General features: G+C 45.9%; 1 protein-coding gene across 2 annotated transcripts in view; it reads left to right on the plus strand.

Annotated features, from left to right (window-relative positions):
• Positions 1–997: 997 nt before the first annotated feature.
• The window catches only part of CUL5 (cullin 5), a 109848-nt gene continuing 92204 nt past the window's right edge, over positions 998–18641 (plus strand). The window contains exon 1 of one of the 2 annotated variants that reach the window (XM_042957448.1): positions 998–1096. Coding sequence is in view for 1 of the 2 variants with exons in the window: in XM_042957445.1 (XP_042813379.1) it covers positions 18403–18426 (24 nt within the window). In the remaining variant the exon portion in view is untranslated. Of the gene's footprint in view, positions 1097–17971; positions 18427–18641 lie in introns of those variants that run through there. The other variant, XM_042957445.1, reaches the window with a different exon arrangement.

The following is an 18641-nucleotide window of genomic DNA, read 5'->3' on the forward strand; positions in this document are numbered from 1 at the left end:
AGCAGGCTCTGTGCTGTCAGCTCAGACCCCAACCCTGGGCTTAAACTCATGAGCCGTGAGAAATTGACCTGGGCCGAGATCAACAGTCAGTCTCACTTAACCAACTGGGCCACGCTAGTGCTCGTGGTTAACAATCGTTCATGAAGAACCTGGAAAGAATATGTGACTATTCACCAGTTGCTTTCAGAACACTAGCCTGAAACTAGTTTTTAAAATGTGTTTCCTAGAATTCTCAGTACCCCAGATTAGTCCACGTTTCTCCCTGGGTTCCCTGCTCCTTCTAATAAGGATCAAGAGAGTTCCTGAGGCCCCTGACTGGCTCGGTTGGTGAAGTGTGTGACTCTTGAGCTCAGGGTTGTGAGTTCCAAGCCCCACAATGGGTGTAGAGATTACTTAAAAATCTTTTAAAGAGAGAGAGGGTGCGAATTCGAAAGAATCCGATGGGTTTGGATGGAGTAGGACTGCCCTTCCCCAACTTCCACACTTTCAACTGTAACAGAGAACAGAGGATGCTAGAACTCTGTGTGTTTCTGGCAAGATCCCCACCCGTCCCTACTGCCTGACACATCCCCACATCTTATACTATTAAAACCAATCTCTGGTGCCTGGGTGGCTCAGTCGGTTAAGCATCTGACTCTTGATCTCAGCTCAGGTCAGGATCTCATGGTTTGCGGATGGAGCCCCGAGTCAGGCTCTCTGCTGTCAGCACAGAGCCCACTTTGGATCCTCTGTCTCCCTCGCTCTCTCACCCTCCCCCACTCTCACTTTCTCCCTCTTTATCTACCAAAAATAAATAAATATTATTTTAAAAATCTCGTTATGCCTTTAGCCATGTTATATCCCTATCCACAAGAAGCCCCAATGCCTAGGTTTCCCCTCTGCACCTTACCCCTCCCAATTCCATCTCTGATTTACTCAACCTCCAAGCCTCTGGACTAGTAGTAAAACCGAAAACCTCTGTTTCCTCATACTCTTCTTTTTAGTCTCTTCTAGGTGACGCTCAATTCACCCCTGAAATCACTGCGTCCCCTGCATCTTTCTCACAAGATGGCTGACGTACCACTGGGCTGTACCACTGAGTAGACGCTGGCCTGAGGTACCACTGGGCTGATGTTTGTGTGCTACTGGTCTTCCTTACTTCCTATTGCCACTTCCAAATCCTCCTCCTCCCCTTCTCCCTAGAAGCACTCTGCTTTGCGCCTGGGGTCAATGGACTGTCCATCCAGCCATTAACCCTCCTTATTGCAAATCATGTATTGACCCCTTAGGTCATACTCCCTCATCCCTTAATTGGTTTAGGTCCTGACTCACTATCATTCTCTCCAACATGACTCCTGTCATAATTCTTAGTGATTTCAATAATAATGTAGGAGATTATTAATACCCTGGTGTGGTAGTAAGGTGTCTCCTGAAACAAGAAAGTGAGACAACCGTGGTTTATTGGGGAGATAACCCAGGAATCACGAACCAGGGAGCAAGGAGAGTAAGACAAGGAAGAAGGAAAAGCCTCTGTAAAGGTGTGGCATCAAGTTCACTGCCATGAACAAAGGGGATCTCGGGTCTGCCGAGGCCTCTGGGAAGCATCCTGAGAGCCCCACAACGTTGTCTCCCAGAAGGCTGGAGGCTGGTGCCCTTACTCACTGGCTTCTGCCCGTATTGGTGGAGGGTTGTTCCCTGAAGCATTATCTTCCCCATTCCTGCTGCATTTGCCTGTGAGCCTAGTGGGCTCCTGGGGGCTTGGAGAAGACTCTGAAGTGAAAGCAGAGAGGAAAGGTGCTTCCTCTCAGGTAGGAGGCTGTCAGGGGGAGTCTGAAATGTCCTCCACCACAGCTCCTGCTAAAATCACAAGTAGGTTAAGGGATGTGACTACGACACCAAAAGCATCTGGAATGCCTGGCTTCTCAGTTCCCTAACTTCCTGTTTCCCAAGGATCCTGTCCTCCACCCTACCTCAACGCCTCTCTCCCTCAATCACAGTTTAGCCTTTGTCATTACCAGTCTCTGCAACCGCCCACAGCCTGAGGTCCCCTTCACCCTCCAAACACCTCGACCTATCTTCCCTAGCAGCTCAGTCCCCTATTGTGTCTTGACTCCAACAATCCTTAGACTCAGTACTTGGATCCTTCTATCTTTTCACTGTCCTTCACCCTCCTGACTCAGCTTTAATCCCATGGCCAATCAGCACACTCACTCTTTTACATGGATGCTCAACTTCTATCATCATCACCCTCCCTCAGCAAAACCCCAACCTTGGTTACATCTGGTTCCATACCTATTCAGTGCCTGAGTCTGCACAGCTGAATGTGGCTTTAGAACCAAGCAGGTCCAGGGGCTCCTGGGTGGCTCAGTCGGTTGAGCGTCTGACTTCAGCTCAGGTCATGATCGCACGGCTCATGAGTTTGAGCCCTGCGTTGGGCTCTATGCTGAAAGCTCGGAGCCTGGAGCCTGCTTCAGGTTCTGTGTCTCCCTCTCTCTGTGCCCCTTCCCTCGGTCTACTCACTCTCTCTCTCTCTTTCTCTCTCTCTCTCTCAAAAATAAATGAACATTAAAAAAATTTTAAAAAAAAATGGGGTGCCTGGGTGGCTCCGTCGGTTAAGCGTCCGACTTCGGCTCAGGTCACTATCTCTCGGTATGTGAGTTCGAGCCCCGCGTCGGGCTCTGTGCTGACGGCTCAGAGCCTGGAGCCTGTTTCCGATTCTGTGTCTCCCTCTCTCTGACCCTCCCCCGTTCATGCTCTGTCTCTCTCTGTCTCAAAAATAAATAAACGTTAAAAAAAAAATTAAAAAAAAAAAAAGAACAAGCAGGTCCTGCCACTCACAGGCTGTGGGACCTTGGGCACATCACTTAACCCCACTGAGTCCTAGTTTCCTTAGCCATGCTGGGCGGTCTCAACTACATTCAGGACCAGCAGTGTCCGATGCCTCTTTGAGGCTGCCTAAGGATCAACATGCATTTCCCCAGTGCCTTCAACCCCTCCATCCCTCATAAATAAGAATTTCCTTTCTTCTTTTCTCACAACGTCCTGTCAAGCTTCCAACTTAAGCAGCAGAGAAATTAGAAGAGGACTTTCACTTCCAACAGCCTATCGACCACATCATGTCCATCCTGCTGCTATGTGCGACTGTCCAGTCTCCTGGCCAAGGCCAACCCTCTCCATTTGTGTGCTAGGTCCATCCCCTGTCCTCATCAGGAAAATGGTTCTGGCAGTTTCCCCGCTTCTGTCTTCTTTTTTATTTTTATTTATTTATTTTGAGAGAGACACAGAGAGAGAGAGAGAGAGAGAGTGCAAGTGGGAGAGGAGTAGAGAGAGAGGGGGACGGAAGATCCAAAGCAGGCTCTGTGCTGAGAGCAGGGCTCAAACTCTCAAATTGTGAGATCATGACCCGAGCCGAACACAGATGCTCAACCAACTGAGCCACCCAGGCGACCCTGCTTCTTCTTCTTTTTTTTTTTTTTTTTTTTTTAACGTTTTATTTATTTTTGAGACAGGGAGAGACAGAGCATGAACAGGGGAGGGTCAGAGAGAGGGAGACACAGAATCTGAAACAGGCTCCAGGCTCCGAGCTGTCAGCATAGAGCCCGACGTGAGACTTGAACTCACGGACCATGAGATCATGGCCTGAGCTGAAGTTGGCCACCCAACCGACTGAGCCACCCAGGCGACCCCTTCTTTTTTTTAAGTTTACCTATTTATTTTGGGAGAGAGAGAGAGAGAGCACACATGCACGCGCACGGGCACGCACACACACACACACACACACGAGTGGGGGTGGGGCAGAGAGAGAGGGAGAGAGAGAATTGCAAGCAGGCTCCATGCTGTCAGCACAGTCCTACGTGGGGCTTGATCCCATGAACTGTGAGATCATGACCTGAGCCAAAATCCAGAGTCAGATGCTCAACTGACTGAGCCACCCAGGTGCCCCTCCCCCATCCTGCATCATCGTTTTTTCCCTTCTACTGGATCATGCATATCAGCCAGATGTGAAGTTTAATGATACTTAAGTTCTCCACAAGGAGGGATTAATTCCAGTATTAAAAGTATTAACCTAGGGGTGCCTGGGTGGCTCATCCGGTTAAGTGTCTGACTTCGGCTCAGGTCACGTTCTTATGGTTGGTGAGTTTGAGCCCCATGTCTGGCTCTGTGCCGACAGTTCAGAGCCTGGATCCTGCTTCAGATTCTGTGTTTCCCTCTCTCTGACCCTCCCCCGTTCATGCTCTGTCTCTCTCTGTCTCAAAAATAAATAAACCTTAAATTTTTTTTAAAAAAGTACTCATCTATATAAAGTGCACGGAACAGTGCCCGACACACGGTGTTATATGTATTAGCTCTTGTTGTTACAGGCACTGAGTGCTTGAATATGTAATGCATCATGCTACATTATGCTTTGCATGCATTATCATCTTTAATCTTTGCAATGACTCTGATACAGATGCTATTTTTATCCTAATTTTTCAGATAAGTAAACCAAGACTCATCCAGGTTAAATAGCACACACAGGATGTCACTGTTCATAGATGGCAGGACCCAAGCACATGCTCTCAAGCACTATCCAGCTTCTCAATGATCTGTATGTGTAAAAGTCACCTAAGATGCGAGGTGCCTGGGTGGCTCAGACGGTGGAGCGTCCGACTCTTGATTTCAGCTCAGGTCATGATCTCAGGGTTCGCGGGATCGAGCCCCACGTTGGGCTGTGCTGACGGCGTGGAGCCTGCTTGGGATCCTCCGCCTCCCTCTCTCTCTGCATCCACCCCCCTCAAAAATAAATAAGTAAACATTTAAAAAATCACACGGGATGCTTGGGGGGAAAGGCAGATTTGGGGCTCCTGTGTGGAATCAGAATCTCTACAGGGTGGAGCCTAGCGGTCTAGCTTTTTTTTTTTTTTTTAATTTTTTTTCAACGTTTTTTATTTATTTCTGGGACAGAGAAAGACAGAGCATGAACGGGGGAGGGGCAGAGAGAGAGGGAGACACAGAATCGGAAACAGGCTCCAGGCTCCGAGCCATCAGCCCAGAGCCCGACGCGGGGCTCGAACTCACGGACCGCGAGATGGTGACCTGGCTGAAGTCGGACGCTTAACCGACTGCGCCACCCAGGCGCCCCGCGGTCTAGCTTTTTAATACGTGCTCCGAGGATACATGCACCACATTTGAGAAGCTCCTTTATACACCCTTTAACGTGTACACAGAAAACAAATGAGGAGACCAAAGCAAGCTGCTGACGGTGGATTTCTTAGGTGGTGGAAGAGGGGAGATTATAGAGAACTTTCACTTTCTAACATATGTTTTAATGTGGTGTTTAACGTTCTTAAAATTTTTTTCTTTTAATGTTTTTATTCATTTTTGAGAGAGACAGAGCACCAGCGGGGGAGGGGCAGAGAGAGAGGGAGACACAGAATCCGAAGCGGGCTCCAGGCTCCGAGCTGTCAGCACAGAGCCCGGTTCGGGGCTCAAGCTCACAAACCCCAGGATCCTGACCGGAGCCGAAGTCGGACGCTTAACCGACTGAGCCACCCAGGCGCCCCAAAATTTTCTTAAATGAGCAGGTGATTTAAAGAATATTTTAAGGGGTATGTGGGTGGCTCAGTTGGTTAAGCATGTGATTTAGGCTCGGGTCACAATCTCGTGGTCTGTGTGGTCTGTGAGTTCGAGCCCTGTGTTGCACTCAGAGCCTGGAACGAACTTTGGATGCTGTGTCTCCCTCTCTATCTGTGCCCCTCTCCCTCTTGTGCTATGTCTTTCTCTCTCAAAAGTAAATAAACGTTAAAAAAATAAAGAATATGTTAAATGAATAAAAAGTAAAAATTATCCCATTTCCCATCATCCACAGGCAACCATTGGTAACATTTTTTTTGGATATTTTTTTTCCAGGTCCCCCCCTCTCTAATTGAGAATAGGAAATAGAATTATAGGGTTTGCTAGTTTTTCCAAAGTTAGAATTATAATTCAGGGGCGCCCGGCTGGCTCAGTCCATAGAACATGGGACCCTTGATCTCGAGGTTGTAAGTTTGAGCTCCACCTTGGGTGTAGAGATTACTTGAAATGAAATCTTTAAGAAAAAAAAAGAATTATAGTACAGATTTGGAACTTGCTATCCTGTATTTTCATGTGTCATATTTTGCGCATTTCCCATGTAAATAGCCTTCTATGAGCTTTCATATCTAAACACTATTCTGTCACATGTCTGTAAGACTTACTTAACTCTTTCTTTATGGCTGTATTTTTAAGTTTTTTTTTTTTTTTTTTTTTAACGTTTATTTATTTTTGAGACAGAGAGAGACAGAGCATGAACAGGGGAGGGGCAGAGAGAGAGGGAGACACAGAATCTGAAACAGGCTCCAGGCTCTGAGCTGTCAGCACAGAGCCCGACGCGGGGCTTGAACTCACGGACCGTGAGATCATGACCTGAGCCGAAGTCGGCCGCTTAACCGACTGAGCCACCCAGGTGCCCCATTAAGTTTTTTTTTTTTTTTATACTTTCTGCTCTTTTTTTTTAAAGTTTATTTATTTATTTTGAGAGAGAGAGAGAGCACGAGCAGGGAGGGGCAGAGAGAGGAGAGAGAGAGGAGAGAGAGAGAATCCCAAGCAGTTTCTGTGCTTTCAGTGCAGAGCCCAATGTGGGGCTCGAACTCACGAACCATGAGATGATGACGTGAGCCGAAATCAAGAGTTGGACACTCAGCCGACTGAGCCACCCAGGCACCCCTACTTTCTGCTCTCGTTGATAATGCTGAGGTTTAAGGTGCTCGTGCCAAAATGTAAGAATTTATTTAAGTAAGTCCCTGAAGTGGTCATGAACATTTTAAAGAATCTTGAGCCCGCAGGTTAAAACGCTTAAGTATTTCTAGAGAGACACTAATATTTATTTACCCCTCATACTTATGTGGCTTTGGACCATGAGACTAGTTTTTCTTTTCCTCCTGTTTACTAGATGTTGTCACATTAGCCCATTGTTCCAGTCGGTTGAGATATTTTAAATTAGGAAGCTTTTCTTCAGACATGTTTGATATCTTTACCATGTTCATGTTATCTGGAAATTGTATCTGTCAGCATATGAACAAAACCATTCAGTAGGGTGGGGTCCTGACTCCTGAATGAGACCCTGACCAGACTTACATTTATTGGGCATCCATTGTGTTGGACAGAAAATGTTAGCAGAACATCCTTTTTTCTTTAATATTCAGCATGCTATAAAACTCTTTCTATACCTAAAGCAGGGAATAATTATTTCACTTTTCCTCACCAATATCTATATTCTGGACCCTTAAAGTGTACCTACGAATAAAAAAGATTTACGTCAGTATTACAGTAGAGAAATGTTAGTCTCTCCACTCTTTAGTAAGTAGGCCACAAAAATTTTCAATAAGGTCGTGGATTATCCTTTCTCTGAAATGTAAAAATAGAACTAGTTCCTTATGGATCAAAGCAATTGACCAGTACTCTAGAAGTCCCCAGTAGATATTTGTGAATTTCTTTTCTCTGCTGAGTTATAACAGACTTCAGCGATGATACAAATACCTAAATCAGCGAAATGCTAGCTGATTTGTATGGTCTGCAAAGAAGATAGTAATAACAGCATCAATGAACATTTTTCTCACAAGGAATATATAGAATGCTATTATCTCTTTAGAATGCTATTTTTAAATAATAGAGTCATTATTGGAAAGAATAATCCTTCAGCACCCCAAACTAGGTCCACTCTCTCTAATGTTTCATTTGGCAGCCTCACAACATAGCAGATGGTGACTGATTCCTCTACAGGCCCCAGCCCATCACACCTGTATAGAGTGTGGATTGGGGAAGTGTGGTCAGGGATCTGCTGAAGTTACCCTCTCTTGTCATAAACTAACAGCAGTAGATACAGAATGAACAGATTCAGATGATGTTGGGAACCAGATCTGAGAGGATTTGCTCATGTCTTGGTTGTAGGGGGTAGAGAGGAAGGAGGAAGAAAGGATGATGCCCAGGTTTTTGACCCTAGCAAATGGGTGGGGGATGGTGCTTTAAACTGAGATGGTGAAGCGTCGGGGAGGTGAGAGAGGAACAGATTTGGACTAGGTAATGTTACGGAAATGGCAGTTAAAGAACAGAGAAGGGAATCAGAAGTTCTGTTTTGCACGTTGACAAAGGTAAAAAACATCAAACAAATAAAGAAATTGACCTTATTCAGGCTATTACAATGGGGAGAACATGCCAGATCCAAAGATCAGGGCGTCCGCCTTAGCAGGATGGTTTTGCCTGGATAAGTTGTAGGTGGGGTGATTTTGCAGTTTGGGCTGCTTCTATAAATCAGGGGTAATCTCAGCCAGTTAGCTGAACAAGAAATGTTTGTCTCTATGTCTAGCTAGTTCCAGGGGGGATAAACCCTTCAGCTGGTCATTATGAGATGAAGAATGGGAATTTGGTGGATCTGTGTCTGGCCTTGTCACAGGTAAATGAGGGCATCATCTGCAAGTTTAACAGGAATCGTTAGAAAGAATGGACACTTAAAGTTAGATGGAGAAGGGTGGCTCTTTGTAGGAAGGCATTTCTGGAAAACAAAAGGTTTGGGGCGGGCGGGGGGACGGGGATTAACCATCACTGTGTTCTGGGAGCATACGGCTGAGGTAAAGTTCAATACTATCAATATGTTACACTTGAGATGTTTGTGAGATCCCAAGAAGAGAAGACAAACAGGCGGTTAGACGTAGAAGTCAGGCATCCAGGAGAGAGGTTCAAAGCTGGAAATGTATATTTGGAAGTCTTCATCATTATAGGTGATATTGAACACCAGGGGACTTGATGAGATCACTAAAGGAGGGGTATTGAGAGAAGAGGGTCCAAGATGGAGCCCCAAAGAACAAGCGTAAAGGTTAAGTAGAGGGGGAGACAGCTAGCAACGCAGAGAGACAGAACCACGGGGTAGGAAACTAACAAGAGAATATGGTGTGGAGGCCAAGGGAGGGAAAGAAAGGGTGGAGAATGGCACTGAAAGGGGCCAAGCAGTGAGATCAGGGCAGTGACCATTAGAATTGACAAGGGAGTCAAGGGAGAGATTCTTTTCTTTTAAGATGAAAGATGCTTATGAACAGGTGTTTTTTTTTTTTTTTATGCAGATGGGGATGCTATAGGAGAGAGGGGAACAACTGATGGTACAAGAGAGGTGGCAGATGGCTAAAAGAAGGGCATTCTTGAAATGGGACCCGGAATACAAACAGACACACCGGTACTGAGCTGGCGTAGGGGCCTGGCCAATACAGTGCGCCATCAGGGAAAAGAATTACCAGTGGAGGCACAGAAGTTTGGAGATGTGATGGGGGAAGAAAAGAAAGATGCCATTTATGTTTGCAGTGAGGTACGGATGGAGGTAACGCCCTGAGGCGTGGGGGGAAGGGAGTAAGATGTTATGAAATGAAGCGGACGTCCTGGGAGTGGAGTGGAAACCCACTTGAGCAAGCCCGCTGGAGAAAACACAACAGGATTGTCGGGTAGTGTGTTAAATGCTCATCCAAGGTCTAAGTTTGTGACTTTAAAGAGAAGCCGCTGAACTTGGTTTTGGGACTTTCTCTAGCGATGTGGACCTACTTAGGTGTGGGCATGGAGAAGATTGAAGGGTTTATTCAAGGTTGTGATTATATTGCTTATGTATGATGGACAGGAAAAGGGATGAGGTTGTTGAAGACACTTTGCAAGAAAGTGATTATGTGACATGTATCGAGTGGACTGTGGGGGTTTCACTCCTGACCTGGTCCCATGGATTGGAATCTTGGGATGGTTCTCTTTGATTTCACACAGTTACTAGGGGGCTTTCATTTCCTTCCCGCCCCCTGTCCCAGCCACCTATCCTGTCCGTGGCACCACTTTCTGGAGGTGGGAATGGCAGTTAGAAGTGTTTGGGGCCATGGAAGAGGGAGTCATCCATATAAAGTAGTGGTGTGGGGGGAGCACAGACTTAAGGTACCCATGACTGTCTTATAAGCAATATGGAGAAGGCAGCTGCCTGGACATAGCCTCCCCCAGAAAGATAGCTGATACCTGGCTCAGCACTGGCAACGTGGGTACCCCCTGGCACAACAAAGAAGGATCTTCTGGTTTAGGAATAAGAATGGAAATTGATATAGAGCTATGGTTAGATTCAAGTTTGGGTTAGGCTTAGGGTTGGCTCTCACGCATCTTCCTGATGTTAGGCAGTGGTAAGTTCTCTCAAGGCGGATTCTTTCTCTCCATATGATATACAGAGGTCTGGGAAGCCCAGTGGCCATCCTCCTCCACGTCCCGGGTCTGTTTCTCTCCTCTCTCTGTCACTCCAAAATCTTGTAAACCTTTGGTGCCCCTCTAGGTTTTCAACAATTTTCTAATCAATCAATATATTGGTTAAACTTGACATGCTATCTTTTTCTATTTTATTTCAGAGAGAGAAAGCGTGTGTGTGTGAACAGGGGAGAAGGGCAGAGAGAGAGGGAGAGAGAGAAAAGCCCAAGCAGTCTCCATGCTCAGCAGGAAGCCCAGTGAAGGGCTGGTCCCACCACCCTGGGATCCGGACCTGAGCTGAAATTAAGAGTCTGGACCATCAACTAACTGAGCCATCCAGGCGCCCCTACCTACTATCTTTTTATGTACAAAAACTTTTTGTTTTTTGCTTCTTACAAATCAAAAGCTTTGACTTTATAGCTATTGTGTTTAAAATGGACTGTAAGAGGGGCACTTGGCTGGCTCAGTGGGTGGAGTGTGCAACTCTTTATCTTGGGGTCGTCGGTCTTAACTCCACATTGGGTGTAGAGATTACTTAAAAACAAATCTGCTAAATAAATAAATAAATAAATAAATAAATAAATAAGTAAGTAAAATGGGACTGTAAGGGCCTTTTTGTTTTTTTGTGTTTTTGGATTCTTTAAAAAAATTTTTTATGTTTATTTTTGAGAGAGAGAGAGACAGAGTGTGAGCAGGGGAGGGACAGAGATGGAGGAGACAGAGAATCCGAAGCAGGCTCCGGGCTCTGAGCTGTCAACACGGAGCCCAAAGGAGGGCTCGAACCCACGAACTGTGAGATCATGACCTGAGCTGAAGTCAGACGCCCAACGGACTGAGCCACCCAGGTGCCCCACAGAAGCTTATTTTTGAAGGAGCAATTCCAAACATCCTGTATGCAATGGATGCATTAGGGTCTGCCAATAATTATGTGAATTTCTATAAAGAAGTGTGAGAAAAAATAAGCACAGACATATTTTTCAATAATTTATATCATACAGCTGAGGGGGAAAAAAAGATTTAAAAAAGTATAATTAGTAGGCCATCATTTGTGGGAGAGACAGAAGAATACATACGTGCCTGCTTACACAGGCACAGAGTGCCCTTTTTGAGAGAGAGACAGAGCACGAGTAGGGGAGGGGCAGAGAGAGAGAGAGAGAGAGAGAGAGAGAGGGAGACACAGAATCCGAAGCAGGCTCCAGGCTCCGAACCGTCAGCACAGAGTCCGATGCGGGGCTCAAATTCACGAACTGTGAGATCATGACCTGAGCTGAAGTTGGACCCTTCATCAACTGAGCCACCCAGGCGCCCAGAGCTTTTTCTTTTTCTTTCTAAGCAGGCTCCAGCCCAGGGTGGAGCCCAATGTGGTACTTGAACTCATGACCCTGAAATCAGGACCTGAACTGAGATCAAGAGTTGAACACTTAACCAACTGAGCCACCCAGGTGCCCCAAGGGAGGTCTGTTAAAAAAAAAAAAAAATTTCCCCCAACATTTAATTATGAAAAATTCCAAACATAGAGATAAGCTGAAATATTTTACATAGAGAACACCAGTATACCTCCCACCTAGATTCTGTCATTAACATTTCACTCCATTTGCTTGGTCTACCTTTCTATGCAGCCATCAACCCTTTTTATTCTTGACACATTTCTTCTTTTTTTTTTTAATTAAATGTTTTTATTTATTTATTTATTTATTTATTTTTTCAATATATGAAATTTATTGTCAAATTGGTTTCCATACAACACCCAGTGCTCATCCCAAAAGGTGCCCTCCTCAATACCCATCACCCACCCTCCCCTCCCTACCACCCCCCATCAACCCTCAGTTTGTTCTCAGTTTTTAAGAGTCTCTTATGCTTTGGCTCTCTTCCACTCTAACCTTTTTTTTTTTTTCTTCCCCTCCTCCATGGGTTTCTGTTACGTTTCTCAGGATCCACATAAGAGTGAAACCATATGGTATCTGTCTTTCTCTGTATGGCTTATTTCACTTAGCATCACACTCTCCAGTTCCATCCACGTTGCTACAAAAGGCCATATTTCATTCTTTCTCATTGCCACGTAGTACTCCATTGTGTATATAAACCACAATTTTTTTATCCATTCATCAGTTGATGGACATTTAGGCTCTTTCCATAATTTGGCTATTGTTGAGAGTGCTGCTATAAACATTGGGGTACAAGTGCCCCTATGCATCAGTACTCCTGTATCCCTTGGGTAAATTCCTAGCAGTGCTATTGCTGGGTCATAGGGTAGGTCTATTTTTAATTTTCTGAGGAACCTCCACACTGTTTTCCAGAGCGGCTGCACCAATTTGCATTCCCACCAACAGTGCAAGAGGGTTCCCGTTTCTCCACATCCTCTCCAGCATCTATAGTCTCCTGATTTGTTCATTTTGGCCACTCTGACTGGCATGAGGTGATATCTGAGTGTGGTCTTTTTTTTTTTTTTTTTTTTTTTTTTAATTTACATACAAGTTAGTTAGCATATAGTGCAACAATGATGTCAGGGGTAGATTCCTTAATGCCTCTTACCCATTTAGCCCAACCCCCCCCCCCCCCACACACACAGTCCCTCCAGCAACCCTCTGTTTGTTCTCCATATTTAAGAGTCTCTTATGTTTTGTCCCCCTTCCCTGTTTTTATATTGTTTTTGCTTCCCTTCCCTTGTGTTCATCTGTTCTGTGTCTTAAAGTCTTCATATGAGTGAAGTCATGCAATATTTGTCTTTGACTAATTTCACTTAGCATAATACTCTCTAGTTCCATCCATGTGGTTGCAAATGACAAGATTTCATTCTTTTTTATTGTCGAGGAATACCCCATTGTATATATATATACCACATTTTCTTTTTTTTTTTTAATTTTTTTTAACGTTTATTTATTTTTGAGACACAGAGAGACAGAGAATGAACGGGGGAGGGTCAGAGAGAGAGAGAGGGAGACACAGAATCTGAAACAGGCTCCAGGCTCCGAGCTGTCAGCACAAAGCCCGACTCGGGGCTTGAACTCACGAACCGTGAAATCATGACCTGAGCCGAAGTCGGATGCCCAACCGACTGAGCCACCCAGGCGCCCCTATACCACATTTTCTTTATCTATTCATCCATCGATGGACATTTGGGCTCTTTCCATACTTTGGCTATTGTCGATAGTGCTGCTATAAACATGGGGGTGCATGTGTCCCTTTGAAACAGCACACCCGTATCCCTTGGATAAATGCCTAGTAGTGCAATTGCTGGGTCGTAGGGTAGTTCTATTTTTAGTTTTTTGAGGAACCTCCATCCTGTTTTCCAGAGTGGCTGCACCAGCTTGCATTCCCACCAACAATGCCAAAGAGATCCTCTTTCTCCGCATCCTTGCCAACATCTGTTGTTGCCTGAGTTGTTCATGTTAGCCATTCTGATAGGTGTAAGGTGGTATCTCATTGTGGTTTTGATTTGTATTTCCCTGATGATGAGTGATGTGGAGCATGTTTTCATGTGTTGGTTGGCCATCTAGATGTCTTCTTTGGAGTAGAGTCTAATCATGTCTTTTGCCCATTTCTTCACTGGATTATTTGGTTTTTGGGTGTTGAGTTGGTAAGTTCTTTATAGATTTTGGATACCAACCCTTTATCTGGCATGTCATTTGCAAATATCTTCTCCCATTCCGTCAGTTGCCTTTTAGTTTTGCTGATTGTTTTCATCGCTGTGCAGAAGACTTTTATTTTGATGAGGTCCCAATAGTTCATTTTTGCTTTTGTTTCCCTTGCCTCTGGAGACGTGTTGAGTAAAAAGTTGCTGCGGCTAAGACCAAAGAGGTTTTTGCCTGCTTTCTCCTCGAGGATTTTGATGGCTTCCTGTCTTACATTGAGGTCTTTCATCCATTTTGAGTTTATTTTTGTGTATGTTGTAAGAAAGTGGTCCAGGTTCATTCTTCTGCATGTCGCTGTCCAGTGTTCCCAGCACCACTTGCTGAAGAGACTGTCTTTATTCCACTGGATATTCTTTCCTGCTTTGTCAAAGATTAGTTGGCCATACAGTTGTGGGTCCATTTGTGGGTTCTCTATTCTGTTCCATTGATCTGAGTGTCTGTTCTTGTGCCAGTACCATACTGTCTTGATGATTCCAGCTTTGTAATATAGCTTGAAGTCCAGGATTATGATGCCTCCTGCTTTGGTTTTATTTTTCAAGATCGCTTTGGCTATTTGGGGTCTTTTCTGGTTCCATACAAATCTTAGGACAGTTTGTTCTAGCTCTGTGAAAAATGCTTCTGTTATTTTGACAGGTATTGCATTGAATAGGTAGAGTGCTTTGGGTAGGACCGACATTTTAACAATATTTGTTCTTCCCATCCAGGAGCATGGAATCTTTTTCCATTTTTCTGTGTCTTCTCAAATTTCTTTCATAAGCTTTCTATAGTTTTCAGTGTATAGATTTTTCACCACTTTGGTTAGATTTATTCCTAGGTATTGTATGTTTTTTTTGTGCAACTTTAAATGGGATCGATTCCTTGATTTCTCTTTCTATTGTTTCATTGTTGGTGTATAGGAATGCAACTGACTTCTGCGCATTGATTTTATATCCTGCCACTTTGCTGAATTCATGGATCAGTTCTAGCAGTTTTTTGGTGGAAACTTTTCGGTTTTCCATATAGAGTATCATGTCATCTGCGAAGAGTGAAAGTTTGTCCTCCTCCTGGCCGATCTGGATGCCTTTTATTTCTTTGTGTTGTCTGATTGCTGAGGCTGTTCCTGATACATTTCAGAGTAAATTGTAAGCATAACTTCACTTGCTTCTAAAGCCTTCAGCATGAATATCATTAACTAAATTTCAAATTTTATTTACCACTTTTTTAATTTTGAAGGAGATGCAAAAACCTTAACAGCACTTGGCTGAATTTTGACAAATGCATACATCTGAATACCCCAAATCCCAGCCACAATATAGCACATTACCCCAGAAAGGAGAGGGAGGCTTGCTTTTAACTGCATTCTGCTTAGCACATTCTGAATTTTGTACCATGTGCTTGTGCTAATTTTAAAATAAATGAAATATTTAAGCTTTTAAAATATTTAAGCATTTTTGTAATGTCAGGCCATAGACCGAAATGGGAAGAGGAAGAAGGTAAAAACAGGAGGGGATGGTGGGTGACAAGGAATCGGTGGAGTCAGTGGAATAGAGAACTCATTGTAAACTGGGGACATCTTATAGAAGTTCTGTTGCCACAACGAGTGAGTTAGGAGAAGGAAATACCCTGGCATGTTTGCAACTGGGTTTCAGAAAGTACTCTCAAGGTTTGTAGTGTGAAATGGGAATGATGGCAGTTAGGGTATTGGTCCCCCCTCCATACTATATGCTCTGTAGTGCACATTGGATTTTTCCTTTGGAGTATTTATCACAACGCCAAATGAGTCATTTTTTCAAGATTTTGTGGTGGTGGTTGTTTTTAAGTAATCTCTGCACCCAATGTGGGGCTTGAACTCACAACCCTGAGATCAAGAGTCCCATGCTCCACCGACTGAGCCAGCCAGGCACCCCAGTTAAGTAATACGTTATTTGTGTCAGCTTCAAGATGGCATGGGTCTCCTCTGTCTCATTTAATCCTGTATTTCTGGTGCCAAGTACATACATAATAGGCAGTCAAACAAGTATTAAATACTTACTTGGATTATTAAAAAATTTTTTTTGTTTTATTTATTTTGAGAGAGAGAGAGAAAGAGCATGAACAGGGGAGGGGCAGAGAGAGAGTGAGCGAGAGAATTCTAAGCAGGCTCTGTGAGGTCAGTGCAGAGCCCTATGTGAGGCTTGAACTCACAACCCCTGAAATCATGACCTGGGCCTAAATCAAGAGAAGTCTTTTTTTTATTTTTTTATTTTTTTTAATGTTTATTTATTTTTGAGACAGAGAGAGACAGAGCATGAACAGGGGAAGATCAGAGAGAGAGGGAGACACAGAATCCAAAACAGGCTCCGGGCTCCGAGCTGTCAGCACAGAGCCCGATGCGGGGCTCGAACCCACGGGCCGCGAGATCATGAACTGGGCCGAAGTTGGACGCTCAACCGACTGAGCCACCCAGGCGCCCCAAGAGTAGAAGTCTTAACTGACTAAGCCACTCTAGTGCCCCCTTAGTTGGATTCTTAAGTGTCATTCATTCATTCATTCATTCATTCACTTGCTTTATCATTGTCATCTTAAGATACATAAAATTGATTATAATCAATTTACACTTTAAATTGAGCAGGAGAGTTGGCCTAGGGTTGAAGATAAAACCTAGTTTCCCTGGAAAAGGGAACCATAATTATATAAAGTTTATGCTGGACTAGGCCTTTTCTCTGACCTGAGTGACCTTGGCCAGATCACCACTCTGAGCCTCAATTTTTCCCATCTGTCGAACAAAGATAATCCCTGAAGGGTCATCCCTGTGTTGACATTCTGCCTGGACATTACAGATCTGCTGGCTGAGTCCTTGCTCTACCTCTCGATCATCGGTTAATCATGCCTAGATTACTCTAAGAAACTATTTGAAAATTGGGACACCTGACTGTCCTGTCAATTTAAGGAGATATTAAGAAGCTCTTTAAATGACCCTTGTGTTTACTATTTACACAGTAGAGTGAGCATGTGAAAACAGGGATTTAAAAAAAAATTTGTTTTAATCTTTATTTATTTTTGAAAGAGAGACAGCGTGTGAGCAGGGGAGGAGCAGAGAGAGGGGGAGACACAGAATCCGAAGCAGGCTCCGGGCCCTGAGCTGTCAGCAGAGCCCGATGTGGGGCTCAAACTCACAAACCATGAGATTATCACCGGAGCCAAAGTCGGATGCTCAACCAACTGAGCCACCCAGGCGCCCTGAAAACAGGGGTTTCATCATGCCACCCCTCTGCTCAAAAGCCCGCGTGATTGATGGCCCATGTCACTCAGGATACAAGCGAGTCTTTATTACAGCAGCCCACGAGGTCCTAAATGAGCTCATGCTCTCCTCACTCTCGCAGCTCTGAAGCCACCACCTTCTCACGGCTGTTCCCACAGTCTGGGCAACCTGCCGCAGGGTTCCCCCTATCTGCAATGTTCTTCCACACATGGCCTGGTCTTGTCCCTCACCTCCTTCAGGCCTTTGCTCCAAAGTCATCTTCTCAGCAAGACCTGCTTGGATCATTCTGTGCAAAGTTGCAAACTTCATGCCCGTTCCTGGCTGCATTTTACTCCATAGATCTAATTTTCCTCCCTCCTAATATATTATGCATGTAGGAATGAATACTGTTTATAAACACGCATCATATAATTCCAGGTACACTGTCGGTTTTCTGTGAGTTATATTCTCTTATCTGGGCCAGTGGTTTGTGGTCCGAAGGGCTAAAGCTTGGGGGGACGTTATGGTTAGTACCTTCTGGAATCATGTGCCCACGGGAAATCCAAGATGAATGTTCATTATTTCAGTGCCAGGCACTCTGGACTGGAAATATTAATAGTTCACGCTTTTGCGCACTTATTGAAGCAGTCATTGCACAAACATTTACTGGACGCCTTCGAGGCGCCAGTTCTTACCGAATGAGCTGCCCGGACCTAAGCCCAGCTGTCAGAAGCATTTCCTTGAGGATCGCGCCCCTCCAGGTACACCCCATCCCCGGCTTTGGGGGACGAGAGAAAATACCTGGTCCCGCCAGCAGAGGGCGTGCTGCCGCCCTCTCCACAGCCTCCCGACCCTCCGAGGCATCCCGGCTCCCACGCTCGCTCCCGAGCGCGCCCCCGGCCGCCGCGTCACGTGACGCGGCCGCGGAACCTGAGCTGCCCGGCCTAAGCCGTGCTAAATTCGTTGCCCGTGGCCGCTGCGGGTGCAACCACAGAGGCTAATCCGAAGGAGTGGGGAGGCTCGTGGAGTCGATGCTTCCTCTTCCAATTCAGGTCGGCTCCCGCTACCTCGTCACCATTCGCCGCTGCCGTCTCCCCGAGCGTTTGCATGAGCTCTTTCGCGTGGGGGAGCTCCGGTGACCATGTAGGGGGGACGAGTGAGGAAGCTCCAGGTGCCCGGGACGAGGTCAGCGCTGTCGGCACGCCCCCGCGGTGCCGAGCACACCCCCCCGGTGCGGGCCGGCGGGCGGGTCGGCCCCGGTGGGAACCCCGGCCTCCGCCTGGGGCCTGGCCCGGAGCGCCACGAAATCTCGCGCCGTCTCGCGAGACGCTAAGTTGAAGGAACATGGCGACGTCTAATCTGTTAAAGGTAAGACCCTCAGCGCAGCCCGGCTTGGACCCCGCGCCCCCGTTGGGCTCGGCTCGCCGGGAGAGGCCCGGTTCGGGCTCAGCGGCGGAGGGGGGGGAGCGTTCGGGGGCCGTCCGCCGCCGCGGGCCGGAACGCGGGGGTCTGTGGCCTTGGGGTCGGGAGGCGCCGGCCGTCCGCCCCGCCGGTCGGCCGCGGTGTGCGAGGCCCGGCGCGGG

Source organism: Panthera tigris, chromosome D1, assembly GCF_018350195.1.
Source record: "Panthera tigris isolate Pti1 chromosome D1, P.tigris_Pti1_mat1.1, whole genome shotgun sequence".
NCBI classification, from domain to species: Eukaryota; Metazoa; Chordata; class Mammalia; order Carnivora; family Felidae; genus Panthera; species Panthera tigris.